The sequence below is a fragment of the Hibiscus syriacus genome, unplaced genomic scaffold (genome assembly GCF_006381635.1).
Source record: "Hibiscus syriacus cultivar Baekdansim isolate YM2019G1 unplaced genomic scaffold, ASM638163v2 tig00111769_pilon, whole genome shotgun sequence".
NCBI lineage: Eukaryota > Viridiplantae > Streptophyta > Magnoliopsida > Malvales > Malvaceae > Hibiscus > Hibiscus syriacus.
The window spans coordinates 4,082,513-4,101,656 of record NW_024063172.1 but is presented as its reverse complement, the minus strand read 5'-3'; the positions used below and the strand labels follow the sequence as shown (position 1 = coordinate 4,101,656).

Genomic DNA, 19,144 nt, shown 5'->3' with positions numbered 1-19,144 from the left:
TTTGGGGAGGGCTATTCGTGTAATTAAAGAATAGTTAAATCATTTCCGCAGCCATCTAAACTTGTAAACTTTACATTTTAGTCACTAAATCGAGTTTATAATACTTTTAATTCAGATCTTTAATTTTAATTTCATTTATTTTAGTCCTTTATATTAAAATAATATATTTAGGATAAATAACAGATTTAATCCCTTAATTTTAATAAATAATATTTTAATCCCTAGTTTCTATTTTTAATTTATTTTATTCTTATATTCGAATTTTAAATAATTTTATTTTAGTCACTAAATAAATAAAATAAAGAAATAGCATGTTTAATCCCTATAATTTTGATTAATTATGAATTAGGTTTTTAATTTTATTTTTACTATAATTTAGTCATTTATTTTAAATGTTTTCATTTATTTTATTGCTTTTAAATATATTGTTCTAAGTTGTATTTTTATTTTTACTTGTTTATATTTTTAAATATTTTTATTCATAAATATATATATATAATAAATAATAATTTTTTTAAATAAATTATTTTAATATTTATTTTTCAATATCGAAGAAAAGGACAGTCTTAATACAACTGGATGTCCTATTCTGGTATTTTAAAATTTAAAAATTATAAAAAAATATTATTTAATTTAAATTAATATTTATCAATATCAAAGAAAAGAGCTGTCTTAAGGCATCTAGAAGTCATTTTCCGATATTTTTAAATATTTTTTATAATTTTGAAATAATAGGATTATAAATTAAATATATTTTGAATTTTCAAATTTTTAATAATAGAGACAATTTATAATTAAAAAATACCAATTTTGGGCGTTGTAGGGGTGCTAATCCTTCCCTAAACGTAACCGACCACGGATCCCTTTTTATTATTAAAATGAAAATTTTTTTTGGTTAAAACGCAGATCAGTTCATCTTGTAACTGATGTTTTCTTAAAACTCTTTTAAAAGATTTTTTTAGGTATTCGACCTACCTGACCCAAAAGGCCGATGGCGACTCCCAAATTATTTTCAAAACCATTTATTCACATAAATTTTCCCGTCAAGTAAATATTTCGTGCCCGGACGAAAACCGGTTACGACAGATAATGCATTAATTTGATGAGAATTTACATAACTTGAACTAAGCTTGCAATATTTGATAGGTTCAGGTCCTTGATTCGTTGAAAGTTTGCGATTAAAACACTAGAACTACTTCAATGTCAATGCACTTATTTATATCCTGCAATGCCTTTTATTAGTCTTTCTAGGATGATTCGATATGATTTATTAACGGCAATGCACTTGTTTATATTCTGCAGTGCTTTTTATTTAAGTTTAGGGTTGGGAAGAATGAAGCAGCTTGGTCGATTTTTATTCTTTCAGTGATAATTTGATATGATAGCGATGCAACGTTTAACTAGGATGAGTTGTTTAAAGGTTTACCTTTCTGGTTATAGTATGTGGCTTGAAACTAGCTATAACCCCTTTGAAAGTTAGCATTTGTGTATGCAATACACCGCTAACTTTTTGTTGAAGTATCGTTGTCCAACGCATTGATATGGAGATATGATGTCTAGGGATCCTCCAAATACATGGAAAACCATTGAAAAATTACCCATACCCGCGTCAGATACATGCCTATACCCTAAACTCACATCCAAGTCCAATTAACTTGAAGTGGTTGTTGGCTTCTTGATTTATTAGTAGCCAAAGTTGATATTTGATGTAATAAACTCCATACAGGCAAAAGTATCAACTGTTGTTTTCTTTCTTCATTGTTTTAACCATTAAATGGAAAAAAAATATCAGCAAAACAAGAATAGCCCACTAGATCCTCTCTCAAAATCCCACCTATTGGCTATAGCTATCTTTTTCCTTCTTCATTTATCATAAATCAAGTGTACCAAATTTCAATAATAAATAAATGGAAACTCTAATAACCAATTTCCCCTCCAGTCCGAAAATCTTACCAAGAATCAAAATTACTGTTTTGTTCAACCACACCATTTTGAGAGAAGAATTAAGAAAACAATAAGGAAAACTATTGAAGAAAGACCAATTGCAACACCAAGAACAACCTTATTTGGCCCATGATGTTGATCCTTCTTTTCACCTGTGTCATCTGCACTATCATCCTCATCATAATCTGAAGAATCACTAACACTAGACCCCTTAGAAGGAGGAGGTGACATTGCCAATCCATGCTTATCACAAGGAGCAATCCCAAGCTTCAATTGTGATGATAGAACAGAATGATTGTAACACAAATTGCTATCCCCACCAACCTTGAAAACATCTAGTTTCTTTATGAAACTAGTATCGAAAGGCAAGACACCATGAAGCTCATTGTTCTCAAGTTTCAACACTTTCAAGCCTTTCAACTCTGAGAAAAACCTTGGGACAGTGCCATTGAACTGGTTATTACTCAGATCAACATGAACCAAGCCTGTTATAGCTGATATAGAATCTGGGATTGACCCAGAAAATGAATTGGAAGCCAAAGATAGATTCTTTAATGATATCAAGTCACCGAACTCAGTTGGAATCACCCCATTTAGGCCATTTGAAGAAAGGTTCAAGTACTCAAGATCATCAAGAAGGGTAATGGAAATTGGTATGTTCCCTTTGAGCTTGTTATCAGATAAATCAACATGGGTCAGATTCTGACGCAGGTGTCTCGGAAGTGAACCGGTGAGATTCTCGGAAGTGAACCGGTGAGATTAGCATGAGAAATGGTTAAAGTCTTCAACTTGTGCATATTCCCAAGGATCACATAAAGGCCGGTGGTGTTAACCGGAGTGAAAGAAACTGTGAGATCGGTGAGGTTAACGAAATGCGAGAGCCAGACGCCGGTGAGGCGGCGGAGAGATTGAATGCAAGAGAAATAAGTGAGGGAAAGGAAGAGATCGGAAGGGAAACGGATAGGGGAAGTGTGACAGTTAGTGAAGGAAAGTGAATGAAGTGAAGATAGGGACTTAAGAGCTGTGAAGGAGAGGGAAAGATCGGCGGAGCAGTTGGAGAGGTGGAGGGAAACAAGGTGGCGGAAGGGCTTGGAGCTGTGGCATACGGTGGCCTTGTGAGGCGAAGGTTGAATGCAAGGGTCTCTTGCGGTGGGAATGTTGAGGGATGCGAGTGCTTCTATTTGTTTGGGGTCTAGAGTAGACGAGGAGGAAGAAGAAGGTGTTTCAGTGGTGTCAGAGACCGCGGAGACGGCAATGTGGATGAGGAAGAATGATGGTGGTTTCATGGTCGGAAGTGTGTGAGTTTTCAGTGATGTTGGAACTTGGGAAGGTAAGCGGAGAAAGAGGAAGACAACAAAGAAGTGTTGGGGGGGGGGGGTTATGTTTCTTTATGTCATTCATGAGTGTACGACAAACAAACAAGCGTCAAAGTAATATTTTTTAAACTTTTTCCACGTAGGTAATTTCAAAAAGTAAATTAAACAAAATTTTAAGACCAAATCTAAAAGCTTGTCGGTTAAAAAGAGCATGTGTATATATATATAAGAATATCTGGGGTAAATAAATTTTTAGTCCCTAAATTCGCTAAACTTTCTTTAATTTGACCCTAATCATTTTTTCATATCAGTTTTGATCTTTTTGATGATATGATACTCCAAAATATCACATCACCAAGGGAGATTAAAAATGAAAAGAAGTTGCCAGGTTTAGGTATTAAACGAACTAAATAGAATTTTAGGATCAAGTTGAAAATAAATGTCAAATTCAGGGACAAGAGTTGCTTTATCCCAATATACATTTGTAAGCAGGATTTACGTGGCTTCCAGCTTCCTCTTTCTTTAGCACCTCCACCGAAGTGGTAACTTTTCCATTTGATCCAACCTTCTCTAAATTACAAGGAAAGCACTAAGATGAACCCTTGGTTTCCTTGCAAGGGCTTTAACTTGTTTATTACAAGGGACTTCATTCGTGGGAACAAATGTTCTTTTTTCATTAATGACTTAAATTATGATCAATAAATTCATATAGTTACGATTAAAATCTATCGTTAAATATAACAATCGACAAAGGAATATTAAGACTACAAGCTTTTGTTTTGCCTATCAGGATTCTTTTCTTAATATTTACACTAGAATCTTATGCTACTTCCCACACATTCTTAATCATGTGTGGGCCTAAGATCTTGGTTTCGTTTCCATTACACCAGCAAGGGAGTACGAGACAACACATAATTTTATGTTCGATAAAATGAACTTTTAAAATTTTAGTAGAGAATGGATTTATAAAAATTCAAAAAACTAAAAATAGAGAATACAAAGAGGGTGATTGCTTTACTTAGATTTTCTGCTATAAATGTCATTTTCAGTGGAAGATTGAATGAAAATTGGAACGGGCATAATCTGCAGACTAGTACACAGTTCATTTCAAGTAATTTCAATGAAAAATAGCTCATAGCATTGCATAGAAACACTTGCACACTTCTGAGAACAAAATGCGCACATACAAATTTGTTCAAAACTTAGACCATACACATATTTCAGTCCACTTAAATGCAATGGTTCACTTTTGAGAAAAAAAACAATAACATGTCATCAGCAATCAATGGAAATGCAGCTCGACGTCAGGGCGGTGCTGTCGCCGGTGTTGACAAATGGGTTGATCCGGACCCAAACAAGGGAGAACACGGAAGCCAACAGCACCGACCAAAGAACAACGATGGTTGGTGTCCTGTTTTGTCTACCCATGAGACCTTTGAGGAATGGATAAAGATGTAGGATGACCCAGAATGAAAAGAACACTTTTCCAAAGAGTGGCCCCCAAGCTTCGTACCCTTTGTTGAGTGCGTCGGAGAACCCGGCTACGACACCGACCAGGTTGACGATGAGAAGTGTCGTCGGCGGGATCAAAAGTGTTGTCCATTTCACAATGTAGAGCTCACCAAACTCTGCATCATCGGCTGCTTTGGCAGTGACAGTGAAGTTGGTGTCAATACCTGCCAGCATCTTCAGTATACCTTGGAAGACAGCAAAGAGATGGGCTGAAACACCTCCGATGACCCAAAACTGCTCGTTACGCCATAAGTCCTCGATGCTGACACCGCTCCATCGGAGCTCGAGCACAGCGGTCAAAATAATGGACATGAAAAGGCCAAGAAAGAGAACGCTTGCCAGGTTTGAGAGCTGATCATCATATTAGACAATGTGAAGCAACGTAAGCTCTTATTGTCTTGAAAACTAAATAAGAATGCATGATTTACTAGCAATCATTACCGTCGGTATGATGAATTTTCCGGTGAGAAGACAGATTGCAGGCAGAGAACAATAGGCAATGAGAGGAAGGGATGTGAAAGGATAGACAATGGTGTTGATATATGCTAGCCTTTGAAGCCATTTAAGACGACCGCCTCCAAAGCCATACCATAGAGGACAATGCCTGCTTAGGAAAATTTCGACCGATCCAAGAGCCCATCGAAGAACCTGGTGCAGCCGATCAGACAGATTGATCGGTGCAGATCCTTTGAATGCTGGCCTTAAGGGCATGCAGTAAATCGATCTCCATCCTCGGCAGTGCATTTTGAAACCGGTTAAGATATCTTCAGTGACCGAACCGTATATCCATCCGATCTGAACAAACATATAGATCATAAGCAAGGAGATTGAAGTTGAAAATGAGCTTAGAGCATTTTATGTTTCATATTAAAAAATTCCAACCTCTTTTCCCCATGTAGTCTTCTCTTCATAACCGCAACTAATGACATGAATTGCTTCCTTGATTAGTGTCGAAGGGTTGGCAGATTCAGCCACTCCTCCATTATCCATTAGTGTTGATTCAATGAAGACTGAAGATAAACCAAAAGTTTTTTCGAAGCTTGTTTGAGAGATCAGCATTGATCTTTCATACTCATCATAGTCTGCAGGAACAAAACCGGAGATATGTCAACAATTCAACAATGGCTCAGTAAAGTATAAGTCTAACTTCAATTTTCTGAAAGATTTTAGACTTACTTTCGATTTCCCTAAGGTTAAAAATAGCAGCATCGAGTTCTTCTCGTTTTGCATCCCTATAAAGCTCTGATGGATCTTTAGGTTCCTTCTTGCCTGGGCAGCAGCATGAGCAGCTGCCACACCATGAGCAAGATGAGCTGGACTTGGGCAAGCTGGGCATTGAAGGTGGTCCATAGCCATAAAGTGCTTGCCTATTGAAAACACAACCTGTTCCGACATAAACTGGTCCTTGAATTCCATCAAGACCTTTCATGTTAACCTGAAGTTGAGAATTCGGAAGAATTGTCAGAGCTCAAGAGGCTTATGCTTATAACTAAATCAAGAAGAAAAATGGTTTAGATTTGATCTTACATCGAAGAAAACCGTGTTGCGATTGGCATATCGATCACTCCTATCTATGCCATCAAATCTTTGAGGAAACTGCACATAGCATACATCTCGACCAACTTGCGGGTCCATCAGGAAGCACATTGCCTCCCTAACTGCCTTGCTATTGTTAACATAGTGATCACAATCGAGATTGAGGATGTATGGAGCATTTGTAAGAACTGCAGACACCCGAACCTGTAACAAGCTATTCGTGTAAGTTGCGAATCGCAATAGAATATTTAATAATTTTTATGCAGCCAGGTATTATGATAAGTATTACTCACCAAAGCATTTTCAGCACCAGCTTTTTTGTGGTGTTGGTAACCCGGTCTCTTCTCTCTAGAGACATAAACCAATCGGGGAAGTTCATTTCCTTCGATGTCACGGGCACCACTATATCCAAGGAACACCTGAATCATGCCAGGGTGATCACGCGTGTTATTTCCTGGCCAAGGCGTTCCGTCTTGCATTGTCCATCCTTCTTCAGGTGTTTTCTGAGCCTTGGCAACTAGTGCATTAATCCGGATTTTGAACTCTTCATAGTCTCTCTGCAATCGAATCGAAACGATATATTATTAAATGAAATATGGTATTGAGCCCTATAACTTCTAATATCACAGTGCTCCAGATATTCAAGAAATGTAGCAAAAGAAAGCTTGAGGAACTTACTTTCATTGCTCTACGTTCTTTTACGAAAGAGGGCTGCACTTTGTCCTTCAGGTAATCAATCTTCTGTGAGAAGTAAAACTCCGGTGCCCGTGGTTCAATTGAGAACTTTTTGCAGAATGGAACCCACTTTCTTGCAAAGTCAGCCGTTTCGACTAGAGATTCAAATGACAGCATTGCGGCACCATCGTCAGATACATAACAAGAGACCTTATCCACAGGGTAGTCCAGGGCAAGGATGGAAAGCACGGTATTGGCAGTGATCAATGGAGGTTCTTTCAATGGATCCACTGTACTCACAAAGAAGTCCACTGCAGCAAGTTCAGAAGGTTCGCCTTCTCTTTCGTATCTGCCATAGTCCCCGAAAAACAAATTCCATCTCAGATACTTATTTCACTAGTAACTGATACAAACAAGCTTAGTAACAGACCGTATATTACATAGTTATGATCCTGAATCAGCTGAAGTAAGATAACTCATGTTATTAGCATCATTAATGATATGTCTGAAAGTATTTGATTCACAGATTTGTACCTTTCCGATAGCCTGTCAATGTATGTTTCCCTGTCAATAGGATACCACTTAGGGAACTGATCCAACACCCAGGAAAAGGCAAACCAGATTTCACATATGACTGAAGTGAGCCACAGGGGAAAAGCACTGTCGACAGGATTGGTTACTCGGTAATGGAAGAAAAGACCGAGAATGATCAATCGCATAACGATCACAGTTCGGTATGGCGCAAGTCTGCTTTTCGGAATTGGAATTATAGTCGAGAGGGGCTGGGAGAAATCCGGTGCCCTGAAAATACAAATGTTACATATCAGTAAGACTTGCCATAAACACAAACACTGCATTAAATAGAATCTTATCATTAATCTGCTTTTTAGTTAAATACTAACGGTTTATCTTCCATTTGTTGCTCAGGTGGGACTTGAGCTTCTGTGTCAGCCTTGGTTTTTGCAGGCTTTTTCTTCTTGTTCTTCTTTTCTTTCCAACTTTCCACCCGATTCTTCCAAATCGGGTTCCCGTTGTCCTCGGTCATTTCTTCATGAAAACATCAGACAAAACCATTAGACCTTTACAATTGTATCATTTCTTGAAGGAAAATATTATGGAAGAGATTGATATTACATACCACTATCCAGTGTAGATACACTGCTGATATGTCTTGCATGAACCCCAACTTCCTGCATAAACGAACAAGAGAATAAGAGAGCTATTGGTATTCTAACAATAAATTACCTTTAACAGTACCTGAGACTTGCTCAAATGTGCAGATTGATCGGCGGATGCCTTCTCTGCATCGTCCAACAGGTTCTCTGAGGAGTGAGGAGTTCACAGTGGGAAGTCAAGCAGTCAGGTCAAAACATTAACCCATGACAAAGAAACTTGTTAAAAACTAAACAGGTTCAATCAGTTTACAACTTCTCTATGGGAAAATGTAACAAGCATTCATCAAGAACCAAATGGAAATGAACTTAAAATGTAGAAACTAGCATCAACAATCAAAAGAAGCATACCGTCGTACGGACTAGCGCACCGGAGACAAGCTTTTCGACCTTCCTTGAGGTCATACTCGAAACAATTCTTGCAGATGGGGAAGTTGCATTCATGGCAAGCCACAAAGGGTTCACCATTGGCATTCAACCCAACATTCTCACCACAAGTGTGGCAAACCGGAGCCCCGGATTCCATCATCTCTGTAAGCACTCGTCTCTAACCCAAATCTACAATAAGCTAGGCAATGGTCTCAATCCTTTGTGTCTGTTTGTGTTTTATATGAAAGAAACAAACCCAAAATGGGAGATGACAATGTTGTAATGGTGAAGAAAGGTTGAAGTAAGGCGTTTGGTGGCATATGGAAGGTGAGTTGTTGGTGTCATGTATTTGCAGAGAGATCTGACAAGCAAAGCTTACACTTTTTTTGCAAGGGAAAGAGAAGTTTGAAATATAGCGGGAAGTTGAAGGAAGCTTTCGGTTGGGCAATGTACATCCTCAACTAACTAGCTTTTTGCCAACCATACATAATATTAATTTTTTGCTTTATTTACCGTCTCCTGGATTTGGAGAATTCAACTCATGTAAGAAAATATCATGAATTGGATTGAGAGGCAAATAAGTATTATTCAACTGGATTTACAATCTAACCAATTAAGATAAGTAGGATCAACAAAGGGTTAATTGCACTTGGCATCCTAAAATTATTGATGAAATTCTAAATTGGTCCCTGAACTTCTAAACATTCTAATTGAGCATTCAATATAAAGTTCCCTTCTGTCGATCTAGCCGTCAGCATGTTCATTTATAACGTTAACACCGATGCCTAGACTGATACTTCAGTTTTAGGATTTAATTATAATGTTTTGAAGTTTAGAGATCAATTTAGAATTGACATATGGTTCGGGTAAAAAAAAGGCTCAAGGCAGTAGATCAAAATGGAAGATGTATGACACCAAACCAAACATGTGCTAAAATTAGGTCAGACTACATAGTCATAGCTGGGGCCATGGGGTGAAACTGAAACCTTCTCTTTTGGACATTGATTTTGCCACCCAAGATTTGCAAATTTGATCCCTATCTTGTTGAAGAGTTATTTTTATATCAGAAAAGTCATGTTCAAATAATAAAAAATAAAGCAGAATGATTAAATGATTAAACTCATTTGGTTATTTAACCTCATTACCATGGTACATTGCTTATATTTGTCTCATTCTATTTTCTTCAACAAAGATACACTAGTTAGAACCAATCACTACAAGCTGTGCTCGAATCGTTGCGGATATATCCTCTTAATCGAGGTTAGTGCCAGTGGAGCAAAGCCTATCTTGATCGATCGTGATGTCTATGCCGAGTTGTAGGCCTTCACTACTTTGGTTGTCACAGATGACAATGTTGTCCGATTCCGAAGGAGTCGTACATAGCCAATTTACCTAACAAAGAACGATGTTAAAGACGAGAGCTTCGAAGAGAAATGGAATGCATTCGATACAAGAAGCAACAAGCCTCACCTTTTTGCTTAAATTGATGTTCAAATGTAGAAGCTCATTGTTATCTCCAATCTGCCATGAATCAAGACACTTAGAGCAAACCCATACTTCGATCAACTTATCATTCCCGCCTGATACTAGAAACCTCCCCCTCTCTCCGAACAACGAAAATGCCACACAAGACACTGCAGCAGTATGACCACCTAGAGAGTAATCTAAATGCAACCATTTAGTTCCATTTTCACGGGGATCTCCACCATCACTGCCTTTGTACACAGACTGAGTTCCTTTTCGAGATTTCATGTAACATTTAGGCTTCATGGTTGTAAGTTCTGATTCCATATCAATCACATCAATAACACCATCACCCCTAGCCACAACACATATCTTGCCTAATTTGTCCAACATATCAACTTCTGGAACTTTTATTGAGTGAACAAAAGCTGGATTTAAACATTGTCCAGCATTACTACCACTCCTCATGTCAGGCAAGCCTGCAGGAAAGGCGGCAAAATCAGAGAAATTAATCAGTAATGCACTGACCTTATATTTGATTAGAATAATCATAATGAGGATCAAATCAACGACTTAATGTGAAGATGCACCACCTTAAGTTTATTGTCCGTGATAGTATAAAATTGTTGTGAATATGACATAATACTTGAAGATCAACGAAACTAAGAGTTCAAGACATACATACCAAAATCTACGATTTTGAGCGGGGGCCCTTTTGATAAGTCCCATGTGATAAGCTTTGAATCAAGACCACCAGTAATGACTGCCAAATCAAAATCAAAATAATAATATTATCAACCCTCCAATGACGTTCTAACTGTAATGGAGAGCTAAGAAAAACTGTGTACCAGTAAACTTGGCTGTGAAGTTTACATATATTACACACAAATTTAGTTGGAGAGATTTAAAAGAGTACCATAAAACCTTAGACTACCTTCCCAAGGTCTCCAAGGAATGAATTGGACACTGCTGCAGATCTGTGATGTATTAAGGTGAGGACATGAAAGAAGACTAGCTGAAAAAGGGGGCTCGAAATAAAACTTTCCAGAATCCAAATACACATTTGTTTAACAAAAAAATGAAACAGATAAAAGATTTTGAGAAAAAATATGTCAAGAAACGAGATTCAGAGCCAGGAATTTCAGTTAATAAACCACATGAACATTTATGCAATTATATGCTGACGGACAATAAGAAAAAGCAAATGGCTTAAAGAGCAAGGATACGCTAGTATGTCCAGATCTCAAGGTCTTGGAAATACGTTTCTGGCGAATGTCTATGATCTGCAACACATGTTACCATACAAGGTTAAAATGTTAAAAATTCCCATTATCGATTACATAAACCGACAAATAAATTCTTCATTTGAATGATAATTTATATTTACAAACATATTGTAGATGACTAAACTAAATAAAATCGAATACCTTAATCCCACCACCATCATCGGCAGCAGCAAGGAAAGATGATTTGGAATTACAAGTAACCTGCATAAGCATAAATATAAAAAATAAAATATATGTATAAATACTAAACTTTAAAATTCATAAGCTAAAGCATTCTAAAAGTTCATTTCCAAAAGAATCTCTACCTGATCTATCTCTTCTTTATTATAATTATAACTCTCCAATGGCTTCCTCGAGTTATCTGCTAACTATAAACGAACCATGCTTAAGCAAATTTTAAATGCAACGAAAGCAAAAACAGTCAAAACGAAGATGAATTACCATATGCACATCAAAGCAACCTCATTTCCAGCAGAAACATAGATGATATTCTCATTGCCTACATTTGACGCCGAAATTCAATAATAATAAGTAATTCAAACAAAACTTAATTTGAAAATGAAATAAGAAATGACTATATATATATATATATATATATATATATATATATATATTATAGTTTAAGATGATTATAATATAGTATTTATTTATATTATTTTATTATTAACAATTTAACACATTCTATAAATATAATTGTTTAAATCTAAAACTTCTAAATAAAATTAAATAAACCATAAAATTAAAGGTGTTATGATTTGATTTTATTAATTATAAAAAAATTGAAGGATCTTAAAGAGTAAATAAACAAAAAATTAAAACTCAGAATTTTATTTTTAAACTAAAAGGGTCTTAAATATAATTAAACCAATAAATTTGAGAGGGACAATGACTTAATTGAAATAATTTCAAAAATATTAGTAACCCAAAACCAATTAAACCATCAAAGTTGGGAAACAATTGCCCCTCCCACCTCCCATGTAGTTCCGTGTTATACTTTTTGTTTAGATCCATGTAGCCCGGGAAACAAAATCAACTCATCATCAAGGCATGGATCAAATTGAAAAAACTTTGCTTTTATTAATTGCAAATCACACACTTCGCCGTTTCTATGTCCTACAGTGGTTGGTTATTGGCGTCTACGAACAGAGGATTTGTGTTAGGAGTGAATTTAAATTTTTAAAATTTTAGGGTGAAAATATATAAAAAAAAAAGTCGAAAACATGTAGTATTCTTCTATTAACAAGTGATAATTTAAAATATGCACGAGGACGAAAATATATTTTCGATAAAAAATACATAAAAAAATTAAAAAATTAAAAAAATATCCATGATAATTTTATGTCAGGGTTCATGATATAATTTTTCCACAGAGACATAGTTGAGAGTTGTACAATTAAGGATGTCTACGCATTGGGGATAACAATGGTTAGATGCTCATATAAGGCTTCATTTTTTAGAGATTTATAAAATGATTCGCCGGCGATCTGCTCCAATTTCTTCTCTGTTCATTACTGATGTTCTTCTTCACTTTGGTTCTGGTTAGTTGCGCTTCATTGCTAGATAAATGGATTGGTGTAAGTTGTTTGGAGGCTCGACTGATCAAAACCTAGATTATTTTCCTCCCAATCTACGCGATGGTATTCCGACTGTCTGTCTGCCTTCAGAGATCCTCGAAGAAGGTATTTCCGAGTGGAGGCTGCCCCTAGTGGGCCAATTCCTGGGAGTTGCTCCAAGCTTCACCTCTCTTCATCGGACAATGGAAAGCTTATGGAGTAAAGCTCTGCTGGGATCCCAATTACAGGTCAATTCCGCTGGGAACAATATCTTTGTTTTTTTCCTTTAGCAGTGAATCAGCTAGAGATTGGGTATTGCAAAACGGTCATTGGCATGTGCATAACAAGCCCTTAATCCTTAGGAATTGGGAGCCTAACCTTAAAAGACTTAGTTTCAGCTTGTCTAAAATCCCAGTTTGGGTACACCTGTTCAATGTTCCCCTTGAATTATTTTCTAGAATAGGATTAAGTTATATTGCAAGTGCCATTGGAGTTCCTATCTCCATGGACACTATCACTGCTAAGAAATCCATACTTGAATTTGCAAAAGTCTGTATAGAAATAGGCGTTAAAGATGATATTCCTAAGCTCATTGAGGTAGTTCTAAAAGATAGGCAAACAACCTTGATTAATGTTGAGGTTCCTTGGCTCCCACACTATTGTAGAAGGTGTAATGTTTTTGGTCGCAATGAAAAAGGTTGTGTTCTTAAAACTACCTCTAACCAAATTGTCCCTCAAGTCTGGAAGAAGAAGACAACAGCGACCACTCATGTTGGAGGGATAGAAGTATTGCAAGAACCTGAGAAATTTGCGTGCCATTTTACTGCTGCTGCTGAAGTAAATTTACAAATTATCAATGACTCAATTGATGCAGCTAAGAAGGATATTGTTGTTGGTAGTGAAGTTAATGCAAGGTGTAAGGAGGTTGCGATTGAAGTTAATGTCCCTGATCAAATTGAAGAGCTTAATTTCGCTAATGATGTTGCTGCTAAGAATTCAACAGAAGATGATGCTGCTGTCTCGAGCAGTGTTAATGTTCCTACTTCAGATCACGTAATCCATGAGCCAACTGAAGCCAATGAAGTAAGAAATGTACAATCATCAGTGATTAAAAGGGGAAGAGGAAGACCATTGAAAGAAAATGCTAAAACTCAGTTTTCAGGTTCATCCATCAGATTTGAACTTCTCAATTATGCTGAAGAGATTCCTAATAGTATAGAAAGCTTCCAAAGGAAACCTAGGGCTGCATCTTTGGGAGTAGTAGAGTTAGTGAAAGAACTAAAATAAAAAAAGAAGCATCATCTTGAGAGAGCTAAAGGCATCACGTCTGGAGGTCAAGGGGGTTATTTAGGATCGCCTTCTCAATGATAATTAGTTTTTGGAACACTAGAGGACTCAACAGTCCCTTAAAGTAGAATAAAGTGGTTATTCGAGCCACTCAGAATAATGTTGACGTCCTCTGCTTATTAGAAACAAGAGTGAAGGTGGACAAAGCAGATGCGATCGTTGCTTCTAAATTCCAGAACTGGAATTTCTGTTTCAACTACGACCATGCTAGTAATGGAATAATTTGGGTTCTTTGGAGGAAGGGTATTAACCTGTCTGTTATTCAAAATTCTGCTCAATGCATTACTGTTAGAGGATCTCATCGAGGTACTCCAATGATTATTTCAGCTATATATGGTAGTAATGATGGTACTGCTCGAAGACAGTTGTGGCAAACATTAAGAGAAGTTGATCTTACTGTTAACAAGTCTCCTTGGGTTTTAGGAGGAGATTTTAATATTATCATGCACTCCCATGAAAGCACTGACCATGAAGTCCTTGGCCATTATCTCACCTCAGATATGAAAGATTTTCAGGACTTAGCTCATGAGCTTGAACTCCATGGCCATCATTATTTTGGCCCTTCTTATACCTGGACCAACAAGCAAAAAGATTTTTTTCTTGCAAGGAAACTAGACAGGGTCATGATAAATTCTTATTGGGCTACTATCTTCCAGCACTCTTTTGTTGAGTTCATTGCACCAGGAGTCTCTGACCACTGCATGTCTCTAACATGGCTATTCAAAGAAATTTCTGCTAATAAGCCAAAGCCTTTTAAATTCTTCAATTTTTGGGTTGCTCATCCAAGCTTCATAAATGTAGTAAGTCAATCTTGGCTCCAACCTACTCATGGCAATCCTATGCAAATTCTCTTTACTAAACTTAAAAGACTCAAAGAGTATCTTACGAGATTTAATAAGGAGAATTATAGCATGCTCTCGGATCGAGTCAAGCTTAAAAGAATTGAGCTGGAAAATCAACAACTTCTCACTTTAAAGGGACATGAAACAATCGAGAATGAGCTTCTTTTACAAGAAGAGTTGTATACTTTGGAAACTGCCAAAGTTGTATTCCTTAAGCAAAAGGCAAAAGTGCAGTGGATCAAAGATAGGGATAAAAACTCCAAATTTTTCCATTCAACGATTGCTTTTAAAAACACGAGGGATATTATCCGTGTTCTTGTTGATGATCAAGGCTATAGATTGGAGTCTTTTGAAGCAATGTCGAAAGAAATTGTCTCAATTTATTCTAATCTGATTGGAACAGCTGACAACATGGTCAAAGATATCGATCCTATCCTTCTTAAAGATCTTCTCAATTACTCATTGCCTTATGAAGCTTCATCTAGCCTTGTTAAGGAAATTACTAGAGAAGAAATTCAGAAAGTTGTATTTTGCCAAGGCAAGGATAAAGCTCTGGGACCCGACAGCTTCACCCCTTTATTCTTTAAGAACTCTTGGAATATAGTGAGCGAGGATGTTGTTGCTGCAGTTAAGTTCTTCTTTCATAGTGCAACAATTCACCATGCTTTTAACTCAACCATTATTGCTCTTGTTCCTAAAATTCCAAATCCGAGTGCAGTTAAAGACTATCGTCCAATCTCTTGTTGCTCTGTCATCTATAAAATCATTACAAAGATCATTGTTAGAAGATTGACTGATTTTCTCCCGGATATTATTACTTTGAACCAAACGGCTTTCATCAAAGGAATGATCATTATTGATAATTCCCTCCTTGCACAGGAGATGGTCAAAGGCTATGGAAGAAAATCCATTTCCCCGAGGTGCGCACTGAAGATTGACCATCATAAAGCTTTTGACTCCATTCACTAGGGATTCATCATTCAAATACTTAAAGCTCTCAATCTCCCTCTTGCTTTCATTGCTTGGATCGAAGTATGTTTCACACAAGCAAGGTATTCCATTTCTTTTAATGGAACATTAATCGGCTATTTTAAATGAGCTAGAGGCGTAAGACAGGGAGACCCTCTATCCCCTTATCTTTTTGTTCTTGCGATGAATATTTTATCCCGAATGCTTAATTTGACTGCCGAAAGAGGAATGTTTGGTTTTCATCCAAAGTGCAGGAAAATTGGTCTTACTCATCTCTCTTTTGCTGACGATTTACTTATCTTCTGCAAAGGCAATATTGACTCTGTTGTAGGTGTTCTTACTATTCTTGACAAATTCTATAAAGTCTCGAAGCTTAAACTGAATCCTGCCAAATGTGAAATCTTTGCTGCGGGGATTCCTTCAAGAACCATTGAGAACTTAAGAATTATTATGGGGTTTTAAATTGGAAGTCTTCCTATTCGTTATCTTGGTATTCCCTTGGTCACCCGCAAACTTACCGAAAAGGATTGCCAAGCGTTAATTGACAAGATCAAGCTCAAGCTTCATCACTGGTCTAGCAAAAATCTAAGTTATGCATGCCACTTAGAGCTCATTAGATCAGTCTTATTCAATGTCATCAATTACTGGTGCAAACAACTAGTCCTGCCAACTTCTATTCTTAAAAAAGTGGAACAACTTTGCTCTAGGTACTTCTGGAAAGGAACAGATAAATCTGCTGCTGGTGCTCATATGAGTTGGGATAACATTTGTGTTTCCAAATCAGAAGGTGGCCTCGGATTGAATAACATTAAAACTTGGAACAAAGCTTGTCTCATTACTCTAATCCGGAAAATCTTAGCAGGAAACGGTTCCCTATGGGTTGCTTGGCTTAAGGCATATGTTTTTAAGGAGCAGGACTTTTGGCATTATAAAGCAGCAATTAATTTGAGTTGGAGCACCAATAGAATCTTAAAATTAAGGGCTGAAGCTTTTCCAATCTTTTCTGCCGGTTCTCCACAAGTTAAGGAAATTTGGGACTTGATTCGAAGCAAAGGGCAGATTTTTACATGGCATAAACTGATTTGGTTCCCAATGAATATTCCAAAAATCAGTTTGATTGCTTGGATGGCTCTTCTCAACAAACTGCCTACAAGAGACAGACTTCTTAAAATGGGAATTAGCACCGACAGTATTTGTGTTAACTGCAGTAACTCTTACGAGTCAAGGGACTATCTTTTTTCACAATGTACAATGGCAGTGGAACTCTGGAATTCAATTCTGACCCTAAATAGGATGAAGACCACTTTCTTATCATGGAATGAAATGGTCATAAACGCTAGTTCATTATGGAAAGGGAGGTTCTTACTCACTACCATTTTGAAAATTTCTTAGACTGCTGTTATTTACTCCTTGTGGCAGTAAAGAAATCAGCGAATCTTTCAAGGACGGAGTAGAACGATCGACTGCTTGCTAAAGGAGGTTAAGGACGTTGTTGGAATCCGTCTTGGGGGAACTAATATTAATAGACTAGATAGTACTAACTTAAAGCTATGTAATGCTTGGGGTATAGCATAACCAATCATTTTGTATAGGCTATTTCTTTTGGTTCTACAATGTTGATTGGTTAATTGGTTGTACTTAAACTCTGTTTCGGGTAATATAATCTGATTTATCCAAAAAAAAAGACTACATTTTTTTAGAGATTGCTCATATAAGAGTCTATTTTTATAAAATGATAAAATAAGGGTCAAATGTTTCATATATGCTAAAATAAGAGTTTAACCTATCAAAATAGTCAAATAAGGACCAAACAATTTTTAAAAAAAATGTTATTTTATTGGCACTAAATTGAACATATGTGAAAATAATAGGCCTTTATTTGAGTGTATTAAAAAATAATAGACCCACGCAATCCTTTTAAAAGATTATATCTCGTCTTAGGCGAAGAAGATTGATAGAGAATAAAACCCCCTTTTTTTATGTGAGAATGACTTATAGAGGATTGAGAAAATATTATACAATGACTTTTTCTAAGACTATACTTATCTTAATTAAGGATGTCTTTTGTGTTAGTGAAATGTTTTTTTTATATAAACAATCCGACAATGGAACATTTTGAATTTAAAAAGAGAATTCTAAAAGGCAAAAAAAAAACCTAATATAACAAGGATGATGTAGTTCTAGCAAAATTGGTGCCGCATGCCCTTAAAAATGATCTTTATGCTTAGGGCCACGAGTATGGACGGTAATTTAATCCAAAATTGATGGTTTTCGATCCGATTTTATTTGATAAGATTGAATTATTTTTACAAAAAATTAGATTCGGATTGGATCAAGTCGAATTTTTTAAGGGGGTGAGGTCAGGTCGGGTGGAGGGTGAAAAACTCTACCCGACTTGACCCGAGAATAGCAATATAATTTCTTTTAAAATTTTATTATTCTTTTTAATTAAATTCTTATTTTATACCGGCCGGGTTAGACTATATTCTAAAAATTCAGGTCAAGTCAGAGTCAGAAAAAGAATATATATTTTTTGGGTCGGATCGAGTCAGATGAATGATATATAACTTTCATATCAAGTTAAGTTCGAATTAAAATATATATATCTCCAAGTCAAATCGAGTAGACCAAAAATTCGACTCTAACTCGGCCCGTTCTGATCTCTGTTAATGAGCTTGAAGTCTCACTAGTAATGAACAATAATCATGTCTCACTAGTAATGAACAATATTCGTGTTAAGATCGAATATATACACCAATCATGTTAAGATTTTTGACAAATCTTAGAAATGGAATATGTTATAATAACATAATATATTGTCGTCCAGTGGTTAGGATATCTTGCTTTCACCCAGGGGACCCGGGTTCAATTCCAGGCAATGGAATTCCCCCCATAATAGATCTAGTCTAGATTGCTTATGGATGAAAATAATTCAGTATCTTTTCATGTAATTAAAATGAAAATCTCTGATACCAGTTCCTTCTTGTCCTTGAGCTTCAGCAATGGCTTCCATGGAAAACAAATGGCTGCAAGACGCACTAGCTCAAGCAACAACTTTACCGACGACTTGATTGAGGAAGTTCATCGGAAAATCGCCGGTGAACGGCGTCGTGACGAGTGGTTTAGACACAAACAAAAGACTGAGAAATAAGAATTGAG

The 19,144-nt window shown here is 36.4% G+C and overlaps 2 protein-coding genes and 2 pseudogenes across 4 annotated transcripts; 1 reads left to right on the top strand and 3 right to left on the bottom strand.

Moving 5' to 3' along the window:
* Positions 1-1,765: 1,765 nt before the first annotated feature.
* LOC120169448 lies at positions 1,766-3,230 on the bottom strand (annotated as a pseudogene).
* A 1,111-nt stretch (positions 3,231-4,341) lies between these two features.
* Positions 4,342-16,813, bottom strand: LOC120169757 (cellulose synthase A catalytic subunit 8 [UDP-forming]-like). Of its 3 annotated transcripts, none has more exons than XM_039177879.1 (13): positions 8,507-8,684; positions 8,241-8,305; positions 8,122-8,173; positions 7,886-8,030; positions 7,518-7,784; positions 6,987-7,332; positions 6,602-6,865; positions 6,300-6,512; positions 5,949-6,207; positions 5,655-5,854; positions 5,214-5,567; positions 4,491-5,123; positions 4,342-4,440 (listed from the first exon to the last, which is right to left on the bottom strand). In XM_039177879.1, the coding sequence occupies exons 1-12, from the start codon at positions 8,682-8,684 to the stop codon at positions 4,536-4,538; spliced, it is 2,931 nt and encodes a 976-aa protein (XP_039033810.1). In that variant the 3' UTR covers positions 4,342-4,440; positions 4,491-4,535. The 3 variants fall into 3 exon arrangements, with proteins under 3 accessions (XP_039033810.1, XP_039033809.1, XP_039033811.1); XM_039177880.1 differs by lacking the exon at positions 4,342-4,440 and adding an exon at positions 16,808-16,813 and having other exon boundaries at positions 4,536-5,123; positions 8,507-8,695; XM_039177878.1 differs by having other exon boundaries at positions 4,342-5,123.
* LOC120169758 lies at positions 9,829-11,542 on the bottom strand (annotated as a pseudogene).
* Positions 12,839-19,136, top strand: LOC120169447. The gene is made up of 6 exons (XM_039177589.1): positions 12,839-12,953; positions 13,076-13,139; positions 13,286-14,084; positions 14,270-15,936; positions 16,456-17,343; positions 18,962-19,136. Exons 1-6 carry the CDS (start codon positions 12,839-12,841, stop codon positions 19,134-19,136), a joined length of 3,708 nt encoding a protein of 1,235 aa, XP_039033520.1.
* Positions 19,137-19,144: the final 8 nt, after the last annotated feature.